Here is a 22,398-nt window from a genome sequence, read left to right as displayed (position 1 = left end):
AATTTGAAACCGGAGAGAAAAATGGAGGACGCGAGTGAAAGATGGACTACAGTAACGGAAAGAAAGCGAGAAGAAAAGACGTTATGTTATATACGAAGGAAAGGAAACGCAGGACCAAACTCATAAATGTCGGCGGTCAGCGAGCACCTCGGTGTGATCAGCTGTTCATTAAGCAACAGAATGATGGAACTGTCAGTGCACGCTCAAAGGTAAACCTGTAGATGGCAGTAATGCAACACTGTGGATGCCAGCTGCTGTAAAACCCAAAAGAAGGCGGCGGTAAACCTGCGCACACAGACTTCCTCCGTCTGTGTGAAGCGAGCGATTTCATGCACGTTATTTGCTTTAATCCCCTCAAATTAAATAACTTCCCAGCCACAGAATGACCTGGGTTTTTTTTTTTTTTTGTGAGAGATTACAGAAATAAACATGCATCACAATGACCACATTTCAAAGCGAACTAAATTTCACCGATTTTTATGAAATCGAAAAGCTGTCGAGCTTTAAATTAGGTTTACATTATGTTGAGCGTCCACCATACACGTTCTTGTGAATAAACCAGGAGTGTGTGTGTTGCAGTTTTGTCTGCTGCTTCACAACAGGATCCATCGCAGAGGTAAATTCTGCACCTGTGATCATATCATTTTATGATGAACGTTCTTGCTTTAGCAGCCGAATGTTTGTTATAAACCCATCAGTTTTTGTGTTATTGTGAGTTTCCTTAACCTCTGTGCTGCACGTATAGCAGTGTGAGGAAACTGGTGAAGCTCAGTGCCGTCCAGTTCATGCTCAACAACCACACGGTACGTCCTTTCATTATCAACTGTTAAACCATACCCAGGAGGGCACATGTACATGCTGTTATATAGTGTGTGTGGCTGATGTGGTGATTGTGGGTTTGTTTGGACAGAGTGAACACTTCTCCTTCCTGGGTGTGAACAATCAGTCCAATCTGAGTGATATGAGATGTAGAACCACGTTTTACACAGCATTAGGACGCCTGCTTATGGTCGATCTGGGTACGTTTCTCTCTGTATTGGTTACAAATGGCCTGAAAATTTAATGAGCTTACTTTCAGAGTCAGATATGGGTCAGTCCATGAAATGATGTTACTTTTCATTGGTCCGGGTTTACATAATCATTTCATCTTTAATTTCCATGATTTAAAGAAATATTTAGCAGATTATCCATAAATATTGTTTGAAGAAATAAAATAAGTTTTCTTTTGAAATAAAGAAATGTGAAACATTTTCTTCCCCTGTGACCGGACACGGATGACACGTTTTTTTTGTGACATGGAATATTTGCTGACTTTGAGCTTAAATAAACCTTCATTACTTTCTGAGAATTTCAATAAAATTAGTTTCATGGTCCTTGCAATTTAGTTTTACACTCACATAAAGTTAAGAAGCTTCTATAAACTATTTAGCTTCGAATTCATCCACTAAAAATAGGTTGTGAACGTAACATTGTGATGTCCTACCGTGTTACGTTAGAAACCAGGCTTATAAAAAAATGATAAAACGAGTTGAAATCATGATTGATGTTTTTAATATAAAGAAGAATATACTATAAAACGATGTAGGTAGAAAGAAATTTAAACAAACGGCAATAAAAGAAATTATCTATGTTTTTTCTCACATCCTAACTTAGCGTCCACTCACTTCCTGGTTCGTTCACAACCTGCAAGATCTATTTACTCAATCTAGGTCAGCTGAACTGACGCGAGAGAACTCGCGGGATCTCACACACCACAACGCGTGCTCTAGAGAAGTGCAGATATAAGTGTGACTAAGTAAAGTAATGAATTCAATAATCTCATTTACCCCATACAGGATGAAACTGTTTCCTGTTAATGACTGTTATTTTTCAAATCTTAGAGATTTTATGAAGTTTGTGAAATACTGGTATTTCATATTTTCAGTGTTTATGATGTTGAACTAATATTTCTAATGAATTCTTATTCAGTGTTAATGTTTAAAGTAAGCAAATAAAAGCAAAAAATTGATTTTATCAATATTTTTCCTTTATTTTTAAAAGCTTGTTCGTGTCCTTGTTACATTAGCAACCGGGTAAATATTTATGGATTTTATCGTACATTGTAGAGCAGGAGTTATCTTAACGACTGTTATATTTTCTTATATGGTCAATGCTTCATGGAAATAAAAGTTGTTTTCAGTTGTAAATTGTTTTAAGTGACTCCCTCTATGTCACATTTTGGTAACCCCATTTCATGGACTGACCCATATATATATATATATATATATATATATATATATATATATATATATATATATATTTTTTTTTTTTTTTTTTTTTTAAATTGCCTCGTCATATCTCTGTCTATCTTTTGATACGCTCTGTGTGTGTACAGGTGAGGATGAGGACCAGTTTGAGCAGTTTATGCTTCCTCTGACTGGCGCATTTGAAGCTGTTGCTCAGATGTTCAGCACAAACACCTTCAACGAGCAGGAGGCCAAGGTGAGCTGGAGTCAAGTATGTAGAAGGCTTGTGAAAGCATCACGTGATTGATTTATCGTGGAGCAGCTCTCACACCAGTGCCCGTTTCGATGAGATCAGAAGTGTGCTTCACAGCGCAAGAAAGTCACACACGGGAAACAGTTGCATTCATGCAGATGGGTGTTTTAAAGCAGTCGGAGGAGAAAAAAAAACCCTACTTAGGTTTTGGCCACACCCACTTTCGGCAAAATTCCAATTAAGTTATTCCACGAAATCGAGTCATACTGTACATGAGCTGATAGCTGATGAGCGTAGCACCGAGTTTTATTTAGTTTAACTGTTTTTTTTGTTTTGTTTTGTTTTATTCCATCCACATTCACTGGATTTTGAAATGGTATTTTTATATTTTTTTGCAAATTCAATAAATAAAAACTTTTATACAAAGCGTCTGACAAAATCGTTTCCACTTAGTGTAAACAAACCGGCGAAATGACAGTAGCAGTTTGTGAAAAATGCAATAATTCTTGAAATAAAAAAACCCTCAAATACTTTTATTCCATATTTTGTTGCTTTTTTTGGGGGGGGGCATTGATCATTCATTTATTTATTTATTTATTTATTTATTGAGGGTTTGTTTTTGAGTAGAGTTTTTATTTCGTCCTTGTTTGGTTCAGCAACACGCTCTGCCATTTTGTTTTTCTTTACTCATGGTATATGAGCTGATATCCTAGTAGTAGAGTAGCCAATCAGAGTGCGCGATTGTTTATATCCAGTGAATGTGGCGAGAATAATTATTGATATAGAGAGGAATATTTTGAGCACGAAACAAATACAGATCTTAAACCCTTGGTATGTATAAATAAAAACAATAAATGCAAGTATTGAACCTGCACTTTGGAATGTTTTATAAAAGGAGAGATGTAAAAAAAAAAAAAAATATATATATATATATATATATATATATATATATATATATATATATATATAATACATACACTGGAGATCAAAATTAGAGAACAACTTATAAAAACTTGAATAATTTTGAAATAATATCATCTTCACTGCTCAACAGTTTAAGGACATTTTGTTGTGTCTATACCATGCTACAACAACACTTTTTCACAAAATGGATAACGCATTTCAACAAAAAACCTGCATTTTGCAAAAAATGCACTGATCAAAATTAGAGAACACTTTCAGGTGCCTCCCACTTAATGGTGCTAATCTAGCACATGGTGCTAATTTCCTTGATTATCAGTCAACCCCTATTTAAGTGGCATTCTAACTGCCAGTTTCATTGACTTTTGCAAGATGGTGGGTCGTTCTAAAGTGACTGAAAGCCTCCGGCAGCAGGTTGTCCAGATGAAAACCAAAGGGATGACCCTATCAGCCATAGCAAGACAAGTTGATCGTTCCAAATCTGTGATTTCAAGAATATTGAATCTTTACAAAACTACAAACTCATTCAAGTCGCCCAAGAAGGCTGGTCGTCCACGGAAGACAAATGCAAGAGAGGACAGGTCACTGCGAAGGATGTCAATGGGTAATCGTTTCCATACTGCAGGTGGAATTGCTCGCCAGTTCAGTGCTGAACATGGTAAGGATCTGTCTCGCCATACAGTGGCTCGCCGTTTAAGAGCATTTGGACTGAAGGCCCACACTGCAGTGACCAAACCTCTCATTAGCAAAAAAAATCAAAAAGCTAGACTGAGCTTTGCTGAGGAGCATGTTGTGTGGACAGAGGAGAACTGGTCCAGGGTTCACTTCAGTGATGAAAGCAAATTTAATTTATTTGGGTCTGATGGGAAGCATTATGTTCGGCGACACATTGGAGAAAGACGAAACCCAAAGTGTGTAAAGAAGTCAGTGAAAGGTGGAGGAGGAAGTGTCATGGTTTGGGGCATGTTTTCTGCTGCGGGAGTTGGGCCTCTTGTACAGCTACATGGCCGAGTGAATGCAAATGTGTATCAGAACCTTCTTCAACAGCACATGGTTCCTTACTTGCGTTCATCGCCCAATCAGCCTGCAGTCTTTATGCAGGACAATGCTCCATGTCACACAGCAAAACGGGTAAAGAATTTCCTTGAAGGTGAAAACATTGAATTAATGGCATGGCCTGCCCAGAGTCCTGATCTCAACCCAATAGAGAACCTCTGGAAAATCCTTGGTGACAAAGTTATGGTCAAGAAACCCTCTACAATCACCGAACTGTGGAGGAGGCTGGAAGAAGAATGGACCAAAATCACACCAGAGCAGTGTGAGAGACTAGTGCTATCCTGTGGCCGCAGATGTGCTGAAGTCATTCACAGCAGAGGCCTGTACACTTCTTACTAATTGCTGACTGTTGTAACCTTCAGATTTTTGTTCCAGATTGTTGTTCTCTAATTTTGATCAGTGTGTTCTCTAATTTTGATCAGTGCGTTTTCTGAAAAATATTTTTTTTTGTGAAATGCCTTTAGTCATTTTGAGAAAAAATTGTTGTTGAACCATGATATGGACACAATAAAATGTCATTTAACTGTTGAGCAGTGAAGATGGTATTATTTCAAAATTATTCAAGTTTTTATAAGTTGTTCTCTAATTTTGATCTCCAGTGTGTGTATATATATATATATATATATATATATATATATATATATATATATAATATATACCCAGTGTATAATTTTTCCCCCCTTTCCCTCCCTCCTTCCCTTTCTAGAGGACGTTGGTGGGTTTGGTGAGGGATCTGAGAGGCATCGCCTTTGCCTTTAATGCCAAAACCAGCTTTATGATGCTGTTTGATTGGATGTATCCTTTCAGGCCGATTGTTTACCCCCTGAGCTCCACCCCCCACCCCACCAGAATTAATCAACTTGCCCTAATTACCCTGTTGTTGAGTAAAGGTTTTGTGTTCTTAACTGAAATGGAACAGCTACCCATCGTACATCCCAATCCTCCAGCGTGCTATAGAGCTGTGGTATCATGTTCCAGCTTGCACAACGCCTGTGCTCAAACTCATGGCTGAGCTCGTGCATAACAGGTAACGTTGTGTTTCTGAATTACAGGTGAAATTCTGTTTGTGACTTTCTTTCCTGTCTTTGACCCATCAAGCTTTTATGCCTGTAATGTGCTTTTAGTACAATTCATCTGAGCTGATTTTCTTGTCAGGTCTCAGAGGTTACTGTTCGACGTCTCCTCGCCAAATGGGATCCTGTTGTTCCGAGAAACGAGCAAAATGATAACGACGTATGGTAAGTTTGGATGAGCATGAACGGGGCTTATCCCTTTCGGACATAATGTGTACAGTTGTACGCATGATGTTTCATAGCGTTTTTCCTTGCATCCAAGGTGGTTAATGGGGGTATGTGGAAGCTCAGGCCATTTATGCCGCTTTTCCACTACCAACGCGGCTGAGTTGGGCTGAGCCGTGCGGTGCTGAGTCGGGCTGAGCGGGGTTGTTGGAGTTGCATTTCGACTACAACCGTGCTGAACCGTGCTGGCTGGAAGTGGGTGGACACATTGGGTGGAGTTAGCGAAAGTGGGTGGACGTCAGGTGATGTCGTTAGGCGGCGCAAACAATGACATCAGTGACCTTTTAAGCGGTAGTCTCACAACCCGGAGAGTAAACAATAAACATGGAGGACATGGAGTCGTTAGTGTTGCTGGTCTTGGTGCTGTGGCTTGTTGTCACCGACAACGCCAACAGATACTGGCAAGAGCGTATAGATGAGGCGAGGCGCATAAGGCTTCATAATTCTCGTAATTCTCCTTCTTCCGGGTTTACGGTGTTTACAGATCCCAGCATGCTCGCGGGGCGTGTGTGGGCGTGTGAGGACACTCCTCCTCACCAATCAGTGCACAGGGGAGTGTCTCCTCACGCCCCTAGCCTCACTCAGCTCGCTTCAGCCCCACTCCAAAACCGTGCGAGTTTTGGGGGCTGAGCAGGGCTGAAGCGAGCTGAGTCGTGCTGTTCTTAGATAGTCGAAACGCGAGCCGTGTCGGGCTGAAGCGAGCTGAAAAAGGGTAGTGGAAAAGGGCCATTAGATTTCCGATGAGAGCCCTCTTCAGTGTTTAGAAGAGAGGGCTAAGAGAAAATGGATGATGGGCCCTTGGGTGGGTGGATGACAAAGATGGCAAATTAATGACTCGTGCATAGATGGGTGGGTAGATGGAGATGGTTGGAATGGATCAATGGATTGAAAAGTGAAAGGGATGGATGTATGAGTAAGTGCATGGAATTGGATGAATGAAATGGATGGATGGAGCATGATTGATAGATGGGGAGATGAGGGAGATCGATGGGTTGGGACATGAGAAGGATAGATTGATGGGGTAGATGGATCAGGAGATGAGAGGGATGGATGGATGGAGGAGGAGATGTGTGGGATAGATGGATGGAGGAGGAGAGAATGATAGACAGATGGATGGGGAGATGTGTGGAATGGATAGAGGAGGAAATGGGGTGGATGGACAGATGGATGGGTAGATGGATGGAGGAGGAGATGGGAAGATAGACAGCTGGATGGGTAGATGTGTGGGATGGACAGGTGGATGGGTAGATGTGTGGAATAGAGGAGGAGATAGGAAGATGGATGGGTAGATGTGTGGAATGGGTGGGTAGATGGATGGATGGATGAAGGAGATGGGGATGGACAGATGAATGAGTAGATCTGTGGAATGGCTAGATTGATGGAGGAGGGGATGGGGAGAGAAGTGAGATGAATTGGAAGAATGGATTAGAGATGATCGAAATGAAAAGGTGAATAGAAAGGGGGATGAATGGATATGGATAATGGAGATGAGTGGGATGGATGGATAGATGAATGTCTTGTAGCGTAATGCAGAAAGAAATTGGAGACTAAATAAAGTGAAAGAAACAAAATGTGAGATGGAAGGCATTTTATATGAAAAATCCCAAAACCTTTGCTGTATTAAATCTCAAACCTTTGGCATTTTCTTTCAAAAAAAAATGGGTTGTGTTTTCCACGCGATGGAAATCAGATTCCTTCATTCAGATGATGACGCGCAGAAGAGCTCGTATCAGGTGTTGGTCGTTAAACATCCATAATTATCACTTTGCTCGGAGTGTACGTGTTTTCTATCTGAATAATAAATATTCTGAAGAATGAAATGTAAGTGGTTCTGCTCTTTTCTCGTGTGCAGGGAACCGGATCCTGACTCTGGGTGAAGTGCCGAAGGAACAGGTCTACGCGCTGAAGCTGAAAGGGATTTCCATCTGCTTCTCCATGCTGAAAGCCGTGCTTAGCGGAAACTACGTCAACTTTGGCGTGTTCCGTCTCTACGGCGACGATGCACTCGATAACGCGCTCCAAACCTTCATTAAACTGCTGCTGTCCATCCCGCACAGCGACCTGCTGGTGAGAACTACCGGTGGCAGTATCGGGCAAAAATAAATAAAAATAGTAATTTTCAGGAGTGCCTTTGACAGGATTTTTGCAAAATTGCTGCCATTTTGAGAACTTATGATTTTTTTTAATTTTTATGATGTAATAGTGAAGATAAGATTACAGCTGATCTGTCGTGATCAAATTAAACTGCTGGAGTTTTCTTGTTTTTACCTAATTGTGTTTTTGTGATTTTTTTTTTTTTTTTTTTTTTCCCCCCCCCTTATTTTTGCAGGACTATCCAAAGCTCAGTCAGTCATATTACTCTCTGCTGGAGGTGCTGACGCAGGATCATATGAACTTTATCGCCAGCCTCGAACCTCACGTTGTCCTGTACATTCTGTCATCCATTTCAGAAGGACTCACAGCTCTTGGTGAGAGGAAAACATACTGTATATATCGCTCCCTTTTTCCTTCCCTATAGTCTCATCGTTCTATTTATCGTTTGGAAAACGTAGACAGAACTGTTTCTGAGCTCATGTGTACTTTTTCCTGTTTCTCAAAAATCTTTTCCTGATCAGACTTACAGCAGTATGCAAAAGTTTGGGCACCCCTGGTCAGAATTGCTGTTACTGTGAACAGTTAAGCAAGTTAAAGATGAAATGATCTCCAAAAGGCGTGAAGTGAAAGATGACTCATTCCCTTTATATTTTAAGCAAAAAAAAAAAAATTTATTTTCATCTTTTACATTTTGAAAATGAGACAGGATTTTTTTTTTTTTTTTTTGCCTGAAGCAAAAGTTTGGGCACCCTGCATGGTCAGTACCTCGTAAGGGCCTCTGCATGCTCTTGCGACAAGGCTTTCGCAGATAGCTTTTCGCAGACAGTTGTAATTTATCGTTGAGCGGGGAGTAATAGGCGTGCGTGATGTTATTCACCGGCACAACGCAAGGGGGCGCGAAATTGCTAGGAGTAGTTGGTGGGTGTGGTTAGTGGAGTGTTTATCCTCCGGTTACTTATAATGACTAGAACTGGAGTCGTATAGATGTACGTACTTCCTCGATCAACCGCTCTTCGTGCTGCTCCATCTTCGCTCGTGTTTTTAAAAATGGCGGTAGTGAAAACAAACCAAACCGGGAAAGCAGGGAAGCGGAAGTGCGTGTACAGCGGATGTAGAGTGGACCAATCAGAGCCCTCTTGTCTGCGAGGCTTCTGCGGTGGTCACAATTTTTGCTTGTCCTGTTACTGAAAACCTGCATTGCCCTTGATCCTGAAGTCACAATGTCCCTGAACTTTTAACAGATAAAGTTCTGACACTGGAGACTCCTTCTAAAAATGTTGAATGGCTCCCTCTTTTTTTTTTTTTTTTTTTTAATAAATTGCTTAGAGGTTACAGGAAGAAAAACAAGACACGTATACTTAAGTTATTCCACAAAATCGAGTTGTACATGAGCCAATAGCCGAAGAGGTGCGTAGCACCGAGTCGGCTATAAGCCGTGTACGACAAGATTGAGTGGAATAACTGTTTTACTCTATCCACATTCACTGGATTTTGAGAAACGGAGCATTTTTATTTTTTGCAAATTCGATAAATAAAAACTTTATACAAAACGTCTGACAATCATTTCCGCTTAGGCGGACTTCTTAAAAACCTACTGATGGCTGCACGGGTTGACTTGAGAGTTTATTTATTTCTGTAGAAAGTGCTGTCGTGCCGAGGTATAGAATAGTTTTAGACGTTTATTTAATTCTTCCTTGGACATTTCAGTTCTGTAACTTTCAAACTTCTTTGAGTTTTTGGACCAGTTGAAAATATTCAACAAATTTTAATGCTTAAAGATGAACAATGTAAACAGATTGGCGGAATGACAGGAGCAATTTGTGAAAAATGCTGCAAGAATAATTCTTGGGGAAAAAAATGGGTTCTTACCATCAAATACTTTTATTCCATGTTTGTATTGTTTGGGGTTTTGATTTCGAGTAGTTTTTATTTCATCCTTGGTTGGTTCAGCAACATTCTCCGCCATTTTGTTTCTCTCTACTCATGGTATATGAGCTTATAGCTGAGTAGTAGCCAATCAGAGCGCACGATTGCTCATATCCGGTGAATGTGGATAGAATAAAAAAAGATGTACAAAGAGAAAGCCAAGGCAGTAACAACAAAAACACAGTACTCGTACAATGATCATGTACAGTAAATGTCCATGTCCTTACTGAAAACTTCACCATATCGGCGGTTGCATGCGTTTTTAAAGCCGTTTACGTTGAGCATTTGCCATTGAAATTCCTGTGTAAGTTGTTGGTATAAAAGCAATAATGATGGAAAGCTCCAGAGCTGCTGTTACAGAAAACTAATCACATTCTGGCCAGTCAAAACTGAGATAAATTGTGATCATGATACTATAATAACTGCTTACTTAATTATGTAAGGAAGCGTTTAATCTGGAGTGAAATACTCCTGTGCTAACTAGAGATGTTAACCGATGACCGTTTGACCGATGGTTGACTGAATCAACGTCAACCGGTTAATTTTTTTTTTTTGGTTGTCGGTTTAAAAAAAAAAAAAAATCAATCGTTTTGAAGCTGCCGATTTTGGAGCGGAGAACCTGGAATTCTGTGTTGTAAACGCTTGGGGCATGCCATGCGGTGTAAGGACGACAGCTGACAAATCAGAAACACCCATTCAGTCATGTCCCGCCCCAGTTGAAGACAGCTTCAACTGGGGCGGGACATGACTGAATGTCACTCTCTTTTTTTTTTTTTTTTTTTTTTTTTTTTTTTTTTAAGGGGGGCGTTGGAGTTAAAAAGCCTGTGTCTACACTTTTCTCGGCGAAAGAAAAGTGTAGACACAGGCTTTTTAGCTTACAAATTACTATTCTGTTTTTTTTTTAATTATAATTAGAAGGCACATCGAGTTTAGTCCTGCCTTGGCCAGTGCATTCTGAAAGTACGTTTCGGTCTGTAGCCAACAATGCATGTTATTGCAGATCATATCTCTCCACATGAACTAAAGGCGCAGATGCCGACTTTTTCACGGCTGAATCGCGCAGATCCGTTTTTTTTTTTTTTTTAAGAGGGGGGCGTTGGAGTGTCTGATTATAATTTCAAAGTAAATTCTGTATATAAGCAAATGCCGTTACAGTCCATGAAACATAGGAAGTATGAGAAGAAAACAGTTAATCAGAAAGCTGCGCACGTTTGTGCGAAAGCTGCGCAAACGTGTGCAGCTTTCTGATTTACTGTTTTCTTCTCATACTTATAGTTCCTATGTTTCATGGACTGTAACGGCATTTGCTTATATACAGAATTTACTTTGATGAAATTATAATCAGACATTCTAACGCCCCTCTTAAAAAAAAAAAAAAATCGGATCTGCGCGATTCAGCCGTGAAAAAGGCGGCATCTGCCAAAAGGCGCGCCGTTTGCATCCCTGTAATAATTCCAATTCTAGAATTTTAAACTCCTAGGTTAACCGACTTTAACCGGCTAATGAGGCTCGGTGGTCGGTCAAGATTTTTTTTGTGTGTTTTCGCCATCCCTAGTGCTAACACATCATACTGATCCGAGTGCTTTATTTTAACCATTTTTATAATTTCTTTGCCTTCTGTTCTCCATATTCATGAGCTGCTGCTGTAGTATAATTATAAATCTGTGATTAAGCTTGTGGTAGAAGTATTTAAAATGGTCTCATGTTTATTGTAAGTGGATTATTCAGGTCAGTGTGATCTGTACGAACCTTTTTAAATCTGACTTGTGCTCCTTTTCCTCCTCCTCTCTGGCAGATACGATGGTGTGTACAGGCTGCTGTTCGAGCCTCGATCACATAGTGACGTATTTGTTCAAGCAGTTGTCGCGCAGCACCAAGAAGAGAGCGGCTCCCATGGCCCAGGAGAGCGACCGTTTCTTCCACATCATGCAGCAGCACCCAGAGATGATCCAGCAGGTCAGTGCTGCACCTTTTATTCTGTTCATTAATTCAAAACGACTCGTCTCGCTCTCGTCTTCGACATGTGGCAGTTATTTGTAATGCAATATAGTACAGTGTTCAGAACACACAAGGACACTTCAGAATGGTGTCCTTCCTGAATCTCAATAAAGTCCGGAGCAGGTGGCTTTCTATCGCAAAGTGTCGCTTCTTCGTTGCTGAAATTTTGAACATGTTCAAAAAATTCGTGCAAAAAAAATTCTCTCAAAATAGCCGCAAACATGTCGCTGGTGTCGCAAAGCCGTCACGAACCCTTCTCAAGTCAGTTCCCATGAGACAGGAAGTGCTAGTTGAGACAGGAAGTGCGAGCCAGTATCTCACTGGGCTGCGATTAGTTGGAGAAGCAACAATTGCGGTAAAATATGCAAATATCAATTCGGTGTGATTCCAAGTGAAAATTGTCGCTAATTCGCATATTTTATCGCAATTGTGTCTCCAGCTCGTCGCAGGCTGTCGCAGCCCAGTGAGATACTGGCTTAAGGATCTCAGACCATTTTCATCATGAAACAAGTGTTGCCAGACAAAACAAACATCACCCGGCAGCACTTATTTTATACCTATATGTTGATAATGGTAATATTTCGCAATCAGCTGTCAGGTTATGGTCCTCTGAAAATCCATGACCTTGAGTTTGACATTTCAAAGCCGTCAAAGGTCATGGTGGCAACGGAAAGTCCATATGGGACTTCTTCGATGTTGATTATGGTAAACATCTGGTTATCATGAACCATTTTAAAGTTATAGCCCTTTGAAAACCCATGACCTTGAGTTTGCCCTTTCAAGGTCACTCGAGCTCAAAGGTCATGGTGCCAAATGAAAGCCCATATGGCACTTCCTGTAAGTTGATGGTAAATATCTGCCTCCCGTCAACCATTTTCAAATTACAGCCCTTTGAAAATTCGTGACTTTGAGTTTGACCTTTCAAGGTCAAAGATCATAATGCCAAATGAAAGCCCATATGGCAGTTTCTACATGCTCATGATAGTGAACATCTGTCTATCGGCAACCGTTTGAGTTATTATGGAAAATATTTGTTATTTTGACCGAAAGGTTGACCTTTCCGGTGACCTTGACCCGATTTATCCCTAAAATTTAATCAGGTAATCTACGGATCATTGCCCACCTAACCTGAAAATTTGAAGTCAATTGGTGCAACCCTCTAGATGCTAGATTGTTAACAGACACACACAAACAAACCGCACTGATTACAATACCTCATCCCGCTTACTCCGTCGCGGGCGAGGTAATAAAAATACCATGTCAAGCGTCTCCGCCACCTGAGCATTATGTTTCCGGGTTGTCCGTCCATCTGAGCTTCTTGTTGGTGTCAGAATTTAGTTCTGAAATTGCCTCAAACAGGGTCAAGGTCACAGGTTAAAGGTTAAATGTCTGTTTTTCTTCAGTAGTTTCCTTCCTGGTGGTCATGCACAGATGTTCCTTATAGAGTCACATTCATGATTTTTTTTTTCCTTTTCTTACGTCCATCCGCGTGTCCATCCTAGATTCTTGTTAGTGTGACGCGTAAAGAACGAGGGGTTAAATGTTTTCTAGGATTTATGTGGAATTATCATTACAGGGTTCTCCAGAAAATCTGAAGTAGCCAGTTATAAAAAGTAGTAGGCAAATAATGCTAATGCTAGGGGGGTCTGGAGGCGTGCCCCTTTTAGAAAATTTTGATATCTACATGCCTTCTGGTGTTTTCTCAGCTAATAAATTACTAACCATTTCCCTGTAAAATACTTGCAAAATATGTCTGAAATTTCCCTCGGGATGGATGTGTGCTCGGCTTTCCCAGTTCCCCTCTGTAGTACGCTGCCTGGCTCGGTAACATAACTACATATGCTACGGCGTGGTCCAGCTCAGCCAATCAGAGCACGAGAATCAATTAGCAAATACAGAGTCACTTCTGGTCATGCTAGACCCAAATTGAAGACAATTTTGTGGTGAAATAATTCAGGGATGAAAGTCTTCCGGATTTATCCGGAAATCCGGATATTTGACAAAACTCTTGAACATCTCCGGTTTTCCCAATGGAGAAATTTATTTTTCGTTTTTTTCATGTTCCTAGACGCGGCGTAATACTTCGCATCGTCCTTGCATGGGCGAAGTCCTTAAATAGCCCAAACGTAGTTCATTGATTAAAGACAGGTGTTCTTTGTTAACGGCGCGCGTGCCGGAGCTCGTCAGGTGCACGTGCTAAGGCGCGCAGGACTGACACCGTTCTGCGCAAGCGCAACACAATCGCACTAGAAAGCATGTTCAAGCTGCCAGTGTAGCTGCAGTCTTTGTAGTTGCAAATTACAAGTATTTCCTCGTGTTAATAATTCGCCATGTCAAAACAAGCTAAACTTTCCTCCTCCTTTCCTCCTCCTCCTCATTTTTTTTTTTTTTTCCATCAAAGTTGCATTTTGTGGTTTCGAAGCTAAGTTTTAGTGCCGTTTCTAGAACACAACATCAAGAGAACGTGGAAGAAACTGCAATAATGGAAGAGCCGGTTTCTAAGCTGCCTAAAACTAGCAATGGTAATTATTTTTTGTTACATAATGCACTCAGGCTGCCCGTCAGTGTGTGACCCCCCCCCCCCCCCCCCCCGAAAAATTCTAGCTACGCCCCTGATTTACATGAGAAATTTGGTATTCATTGGTGTGTTTAAATTTAGACAGTACGAACTAATGTAAACAATTGGCTTCAACTCGCATAAATATGAATCGGAAATGTTTAGTTCACTTTAGCTTCTGCAAACGCACAACTCTACTAAAAGATTGATAAACGAGGCTCAACGTCCCCAACATTGAAACCTGAAAGCTTTAGAAACTCTAACGCTACGTTCACACTGCAAGGCTTAATGCTCAATTCCGATTTTTTTGTGAAATCCGATTTTTTTGTGAGGTCGTTCACATTAACAAATATATGCGACTTGTATGTGATCCTCAGTATGAACGAAAAGCGACCTAAAAGTGTTCCGCATGCGCATTGCAGGATACGACGACGTCACACGCAGTGAGCATGGCCAGTGTTTACGGAAGTAAAACCGCCCGGTTGCGGTATGACTCATCCAATCTAGCTTGAATAGCTGCATCCCCCCAAATGGAAATCAGCTCCCTAACCTCTGCGTCCTTCCATTGAGAAGATTCAGAACCTTCACAGCCCGAAGCGTCCCTCGCACTGATGTCATGCGCAGGGGCGCAGATACGTTTTTTGAACTGGGGGGGACAAAAAACTGGGGGGGGACAAAACTGCCAGCAAACCAACCCCAACCCCGATATGCCTGTCAAACTTGTTGTTAGTAACCATAGCAACCAAGCTCGAGCTCGCAACCTGTGCAGTCTGCGCAGCTCAACCAACCGAATATCAGTCTTTGTTTTGTTTTATGTGAGTTGTTGCAACTATATGTAGGCTATACACTGCTGTGCACCTCAATAAACCGAATGGTAATTAGTCTTTTGATTTTTCCGTGAGGTTTGCCTTATGCAAAGAAAGACAGCATAGACGTTTTTTCCTCCCTATAAGTGGGGGGGACCGAGCGAGGTGAATTTAAATATGACTCGTCCCACCCTCTATCTGCGCCCGTGATTATGCGCCATGTTGTTGTAACTTTTTTTTGAGAGACCCGCCGCCTACTTCAGTGCAGAATAGTGACGTTTGTGGCTTGTTGATGACGTGTAAGTCGGATGAATGCGACCTGGCGGTTCAGACTGAAGTCGCATATGAAAAGAGCGGATAGGAATCGGAATTAGCACCACATATCCAAACGGCCTGGGTCGGATTTGAAAAAATCGGATCTGTGTCGTTCATATTGTCAATAAAAGATCGGATACAGGTCACATATGGGCGAAAAGATCGGATTTGAGTCACTTCAGCCTGCAGTGTGAACGTAGCCTAACAGACCTTTACTTTTTAACAGGACTGTTGGGATTTTGCTGAGTTTACCTTCAACTGTCTGATTTTTTTTTTTTTTTTCAAAGTAATGAACTGTGTAGCAGGAAAATCACCGCGTTTTCTAAATGCACTTCTGAAAATTACTCATTAACTAGGGGAATTAACTTTGATATTTTTGACATGTTAATCATTAATGTACATGAAAGAAAAAGGCTTAAGTTATAACTTGTTTTAGTGAAAATAAGTACTAGAATGCAGGGGTTTGCGTGGTGGTGTTAAAATATTTTCGGGGGACGTTGCCCCCCCCACCCACCCCCACCAAAGTTTGACTTTCAAAAGTTCAGGGTTTTTTTCTTTGCCCCACTTTCATCTATAATAATTGGACTTGCAGCGGAGACGATATAAATTGCTTGAACATTGAAAGGCAAGTTTTTATTTGTTTTGGGATTGAGTAACTGGCGCAGACCGTCTGTGTAGGCAGAGAAAACCGCCGGTAGCCGGCGCTTGTGGACTTCTATCATTAGAACCAGCAAACAAGCTGATTTTGAATTTGAGCCAAACATGGTCAAGGTCACCAAGTTCAAATATCTGAAAAATTTTTCTTAGGTAGTTTCTTTTATGCTTAAAGTATTTTAATGGCATTATTGGTATGCGAATGAGCAACAAAGGCGGACTAGACTTTGGTCGAGGAATCCTCAATGACGCCATTAGCATAGTTGTACTTTATTTATTTATTTATTTATTTATTTAAATTCCCATGACTTGGAGAGCAGTTTGCCTAAGTGCCCGTTTCTGAACATCGATCAATAATTTCCTCTCTCTGTCTGCTCCAGATGCTCTCCACAGTACTGAATATCATCATTTTTGAAGACTGCAGGAATCAGTGGTCCATGTCTCGGCCTCTGCTCGGCCTCATCTTACTAAATGAGAAGGTGAGAATAACCTCATTTTAGGCAATTTTAAAATGTTTACAAGTGATCACACAAGTGTCGATACATCCGTGTCCTCGAGCATACACTTAACAAGCAAAGCCCATCTCAGTATATTACATGTTAACGTCTTACTTACAGGCATCTCAGAGTTAAATAAAATGCCATGGATTTTTTTTTTAATGTCAGGCAACTTTTGTGTTTACCTGGAAACAAGAAACAATTCAGGAAGTTGGTTGTGAGCCAAACCGCAGTACTGTCATTTGAATATAATCATGACATGCCCAGGGGCTTGAATGGCAGACGCTCCATAGAGTAGTAGTTTAAAAAAAAAAACTGGGTTAACTGGTATAACTGCAACTGGTATATCTATTTCAGATTTCATCATCCAAACTATTAATATTGTACCATATACTGCATCTCCTGAAATAGATCTTGGTTTCATTCAGTAACAGAACCCGACACAGTCACTGCTGTTTTTATGGCATTTGTGTTTCTTGTAATGTCCTTTTTTTTTTTTTTTTTTTTTTTAAATTGAAAACAGTAATAAAACACTAAAAATCTCATGTGTGTGTGTCTTTTTAGTATTTTGCTGATTTAAGAAACAGCATTGTGAACAGTCAACCTCCAGAGAAACAGCAGGCCATGCACTTATGCTTTGAAAATCTAATGGAGGGTATCGAGCGCAACTTGCTTACTAAAAACCGTGACAGGTAAGCTTTTCCTTCCTGGTGTGTCAACTTTATTTAGGAACCTAAATATTTTTTATAGCATGGAAACTGTTGTGAATATAGGTGTTTGTTCCAGGAAACGTTTCAGGCTCTCTTCCAGATTAAGTGCTTTTCTGTGCAAAAGGACTAATGGAACGGAGGACTTGACGTCCTGAACAGTGCTGAACGATCAAACTGAAGCATGACACTGACCCTCTTATGCCTCGGTCACAACCGGCCGTACGTGCTCCTACGGCCGGTCTACGTGCAAAAAACGCAAGAAACGCACGGAGGGCGCGCGTGAAACGTGCTGATTTTCGAGCCGTAGACCGGCCGCAGAGGTTCTTTGTCATGCCAAACAAACTCTATGGGCGCTTATGTTTTTTTCAGGTTGCCAGACAAACTTACGGCCAACATGCGTCTTTCTCCACGAACAAAAAAAACGCAGCGATTTGGGGAAACGCCAAAAATCGCACGGCCAAAAAATCGTACGTCCGGTTGTGACCTAGGCTTTAGCAGATATTTAAAAAAAAAAAAACCTGCTTTTAGCCAAAGAACTCTGAAGCTTTTTGGTGTTTGACAGTTATTTGTCTTTATTCTCTCTTCTTTCATTTACGGTTTTCCTTCATTTTTCATTTTTTAAAATTTTTATTTTTTAAGTTGTGTTACAACATGAACTTGGAATATTAATTAATTATTCTGTCCACATTCACTGGATATGAGCAATCGTGCGCTCTACTTGGCTACTCTACTACTAGGATATCAGCTCATATACTGTGAGTAGAGAAAAACAAAATGATGGCGTGTGCTGCTGAACCAACCGAGGATGAAATAAAAACTACTCGAAAACACAACCCCAAAAAATACAAAAAGCAACAAAATATGGAATAAAAGTATTTGATGGATGGAAAATTTTTTTTGTTTGTTTTTGTTTTCTCCAAAGATTATCGCATTTTTCACAAATCGCTGCTGTCATTTTGCCGGTTTGTTTACCTTCTAAGCGTAAACCATTTTAAGTCCATAAAAATGTGTCTTCCACATAAATTTATGAAGTTTCATTCCGAGCTTTCGGACCGACGGTCCATCGTCAGGGACCGAATGGAATGTCTTTTTACAAACGTCAACAAACTAGTTTAATCAGAAATAATAACTAAACTGTCACTTACGTTATGATGGATCATGTGCTTGTAAAACAAAACAGTCTCCAAGAAATATTGAATTTGGGGGGAGAGAAGGACGACAAGAGAAACTAAATGACTTGATATGATTCCCACATACAAGCAAACTTTAGAAATTTCATTTGTGACGAGTCATGGAATCCACAGACACATGTCGGCCGAAACGAATCCGAGAAAATCGCAAAAGAAGCATTAATTAATTAATTACTTAATTAATTACTTAATTAATTAATTAATTAATTAATTCCTGTGCCCGATCACGGAATCCAGGGACACATGTCTGCCCGGGGGCATTTTGAGTTATTGGCAGATTCAGAAAGTACAGTTTCTAAGCTTTCCAGTGATGCCTTCCATGTGGAGATCTGACAGTATTTGAAGAATGTGTGGCCTTTTGAAAGTGTATACTTCTTAAAACAGAAAAGGGAGAAAATCGCCCTCAAAGTTTTCCATCTCAGCTACTCCGGGTGCAGGGCGGGCACATAATGGTGCTCATCTGCATGACATTAAGGAAAGCCCTACCCCCTACGAGCTAGCACGATGCTACTTTCATGGAAACAAATCACCACGTCAATTTTCATTCCATGCAAAGTATGCCCAAAACAATTATGAAGTAAAAAAATAAGTCCTAAAGTATACTTTAACGTTTTGTGGTTGAAAAATTACTCACACCGTAAGAAAGAGCACGATGATAACACAACTAACACAACGCTAGTTTCATGTAACCAAACCACAACACACTCCGTTACATGCAAAAATAACCACACAACCTCAGATTAATAAACTTACCCCATCACATCAATGCCTCCGATGGAATATGTAGTCCTAGAACACTTCCTTTTGGTTGTTTTTTTTTTTTTGCTAGAAATGGTTATCTCCGATGTAACTACCGTGCGTCTGTTTGCTTCGTGGTGTTTCAGCTACTCTGCGCTCTGTTTAGCTTGCTCCATATTCATTCCATAGTGAAATTACATGCCTGTATGCAGCTTAAGTAGCCACGAGCTCAGCTCGTATCATACAGCTGATTGGTGAAAAAAAAAAAGACTTAAATCATCATGTGAATGGCCCATATGGTAATTTACCCACACCCCCCAGCAGGCAACAGTCCTGACAAAAACGAGACAATTTGCAACAAAAAAATGTATGCTTTTCCAACAAAACAATCTATTATCTGAAATACTGATTGCATTCTTCAAGATCTCAACTTGCACATGATGGAAAAAAACAAAAATCACAAATTTCGAAAAAAATTGCGTCTTTTGGGATTTTCTCGGATTCGTTTCGGCCGACATGTGTCCCTGGATTCGGTGAGGTGACACTTTTGTGTCAAGTTTTCATTTATCGACTTTGCAAAAAACGCTCTGTTTCTCAAAATCCAGTGAATGTGGATAGAATAAAAGATATTCCGTTCAATCTCCTCGTACACTCGGTGCTACACGCCTCGTCAGCTGTCGGCTCATGAACGACTCGATTTTGTGGAATAATTGTTAAATATTCTAAAGTGATTCGTAGTTGTACAATCGTCCTACTTTTATTAAAGTAATTTGCTATTAGTTTATTCGTTCACTGTAATTAAGAGTAATAATTTGACCATAGTTTTTAAAAAAAAAAGTTTTTAATGATAATAATAATAATAATGTTCTGTGCCACAGGTTCACGCAGAATCTTTCAGTATTTAGGAGAGAAGTGAACGACTCCATGAAGAATTCCACGTACGGTGTCAACAGCAACGACATGATGAGCTGACATTCCACTCTGCTGCAGGCTCCACCCACTCAACTAGTTCCCACCTCTGGAGCCCACAGGCCCCTCCCTCCCTCCCCTCCCCCCACACACTCCACTCTTCCTTCCTCCCTTTTTATATATACACATATAAATATATACATATTTTAAAGCCAGTTTCCAGAACCCATGAGAGTAAGGGACGGTGTGTATTGGGGTGGCGTGTGTTTGCGTTTGTGTTTGCGAGCGTGGTTCGGAACAGGGTTGGGGTGTGTGTGTGTGTGTGTGTGTGTGAGAGAGAAATGCTATGATATGGACTTGTAGATTGGCATCAGCTCATGTGTTTAGAGTGTGTGGTGGTGTTTGGTTTTTTTTTTTGTTTGTTTGTTTGTTTGTTTTCTTCCAGCTCTGTGGGATGATAAGGGAGGTGGGAAGTGTGTGTGTGGGGGGGGGAGCGAGCTGCTCTGCTTCTGCCTGCCTTGTATAGAAACACGCAAGAGGAGAAAGTGTACATTTTTTTTTTTTGTCATAACAATTTTTGATGATGTTTATAATGATTACAAAATTAAGGACAAAAAAAAAAGTGTGATTGGGTCAAAACCAGATCTTTTTACAGTGTAGTTAGTGCAGCTGTGCTGAAAGTGTGGCTTGTCTGTGTGGAGAAACGGAGTGACTGAAGGAGTTTATCGGTGTTTGTGTTGAGAATTAGGGAATTGGAGGATTTCCAGGTTTTAACTGATGTACATTTTTCCTCAAAATGAACCTGAAGGAGTGAAAAGCGCCGGAAACTGTAAATAAACATTTTTGACGTGCAGCAATGCCTGTTTATGGCCACAAGGGGGCACTTGTGTGGCGAGTCAGTTTGGAAAGGCAGTGTATTTCAAGAACCGGTCTTAACACAACTTATTGAATTTGCAGCATCTTCATTTCGGGTCTGTGCACTGCTTTTAGCCACCTGTGTCGAGTTCCCCGGCTGACTCAGAAGTGTGGTGTTGATATTTTTCAGTGCTCGACTTGGGCGGCCATATTTCTTTCGAGAACTCTTAATTTCATTCCCACTCCGTCATCAGTGTCCTCGTTAGCCAGCAGGGTAAAGTTAAAGGTATTGTGTGAGGAATAAAAATGTATGAGCACGGACAATCAAATGTAAGCATTATTTCTGAAATATTTATTGCTCCAGTTTTGGCTCGTAAACAATTATCACTCAGTTATTTCAAAAGGGAACCGGTCAGGTTGAAATTCCTTCTGAACTCTCCAGTTGATTCAATCCCTCAATTCCCTAAGGGGCTGATGTTTCAGTTGAAGCGGGAATCGAACAAAGGGAAGTCAACAAGGACGTGTTAAAAACAAGAATGAGACGTAGGGCAAGAGTCTTTCGGTGACTAAAATAAAAAACGACTCACAATTGTCAGGGAATTGGATCAGCCTGCACTTGTTTTCTCAAATCTTTTTTAACATTTTTTTTTATTTTATTTTTTTTTTTTAAACCGCATACTGGTGCCCCCTTACAGGTTGCAACTGTGTACGTTCAAAAAAAAAAAAACCCCACACACACACTTTAGTACTAAATATTGTTCAAGCAAGAACTGATTGATCACACTTGCCAGTTTGCATCGAGCTTGCCATTCACCCCTCTTTAAAAATTGTTTTTCCTCTGAAGAATTCTTTTTTTTTTTTTAAGTGACAAAGAAATAGTGCATCAGAAATATGCTAGATTTACAAAACCAGAACGGAATATTTTAGTGACGTGTGCTACTTCTCAACATGCTGCTGCTAACTGTTTGTGAAGAACTAGCTCATCTCTTTAACCATGTCCAACACTCATTTAAGTTTCGTTATTTTTTCCCTTTTTTTTTTTTTTTTTAGGTTCCCTGATGTGAATGTGTATCTGTTTGGCGTGTGTGAGCGTGTGAAGTCCTTTCTGAGTGATAAGGTAGCTGGTTGAATTGTTTGGATGTCTGCTACATATAGTGTAAGCATTGTGACTGCAAAATAAATGTCATTGGTTTGTATAGCGTGTTGAGTTTGGTGTATAATTATGCAGAGGTTGTATTGGAAGAGTTCAGTGTGGAAGAATCCGCACGAAGACATGTATGGATATTAAACTGGGAGAAAATGGCATAACCTTTTATCATATTACACATTGTCAAAGATTGTACATCACAGTATTACAGGCACTATATGGCTGAAAGTTTCTGGACACCCATCATCA

General features: G+C 40.4%; 1 protein-coding gene across 2 annotated transcripts in view; it reads left to right on the top strand.

Moving 5' to 3' along the window:
- The window catches only part of xpo7 (exportin 7), a 126,254-nt gene extending 104,056 nt beyond the window's left edge, over positions 1-22,198 (top strand). For both annotated transcript variants that reach the window (XM_060909643.1, XM_060909644.1), the window contains exons 17-28: positions 740-803; positions 911-1,019; positions 2,375-2,481; positions 5,162-5,250; positions 5,375-5,482; positions 5,611-5,693; positions 7,606-7,820; positions 8,083-8,221; positions 11,569-11,729; positions 16,484-16,582; positions 17,165-17,292; positions 20,117-22,198. In XM_060909643.1, coding sequence (XP_060765626.1) covers positions 740-803; positions 911-1,019; positions 2,375-2,481; positions 5,162-5,250; positions 5,375-5,482; positions 5,611-5,693; positions 7,606-7,820; positions 8,083-8,221; positions 11,569-11,729; positions 16,484-16,582; positions 17,165-17,292; positions 20,117-20,210 — 1,396 coding nt within the window. In that variant the 3' untranslated portion in view covers positions 20,211-22,198. The remainder of the gene's footprint in view (positions 1-739; positions 804-910; positions 1,020-2,374; positions 2,482-5,161; positions 5,251-5,374; positions 5,483-5,610; positions 5,694-7,605; positions 7,821-8,082; positions 8,222-11,568; positions 11,730-16,483; positions 16,583-17,164; positions 17,293-20,116) is intronic.
- The last annotated feature ends 200 nt before the right edge of the window (positions 22,199-22,398 follow it).

This window comes from Neoarius graeffei, chromosome 25 (assembly GCF_027579695.1).
Source record: "Neoarius graeffei isolate fNeoGra1 chromosome 25, fNeoGra1.pri, whole genome shotgun sequence".
Taxonomy (NCBI): domain Eukaryota; kingdom Metazoa; phylum Chordata; class Actinopteri; order Siluriformes; family Ariidae; genus Neoarius; species Neoarius graeffei.
The sequence above is the reverse complement of the archived record's forward strand: the minus strand, read 5'-3'. Positions and strand labels throughout refer to the sequence as shown.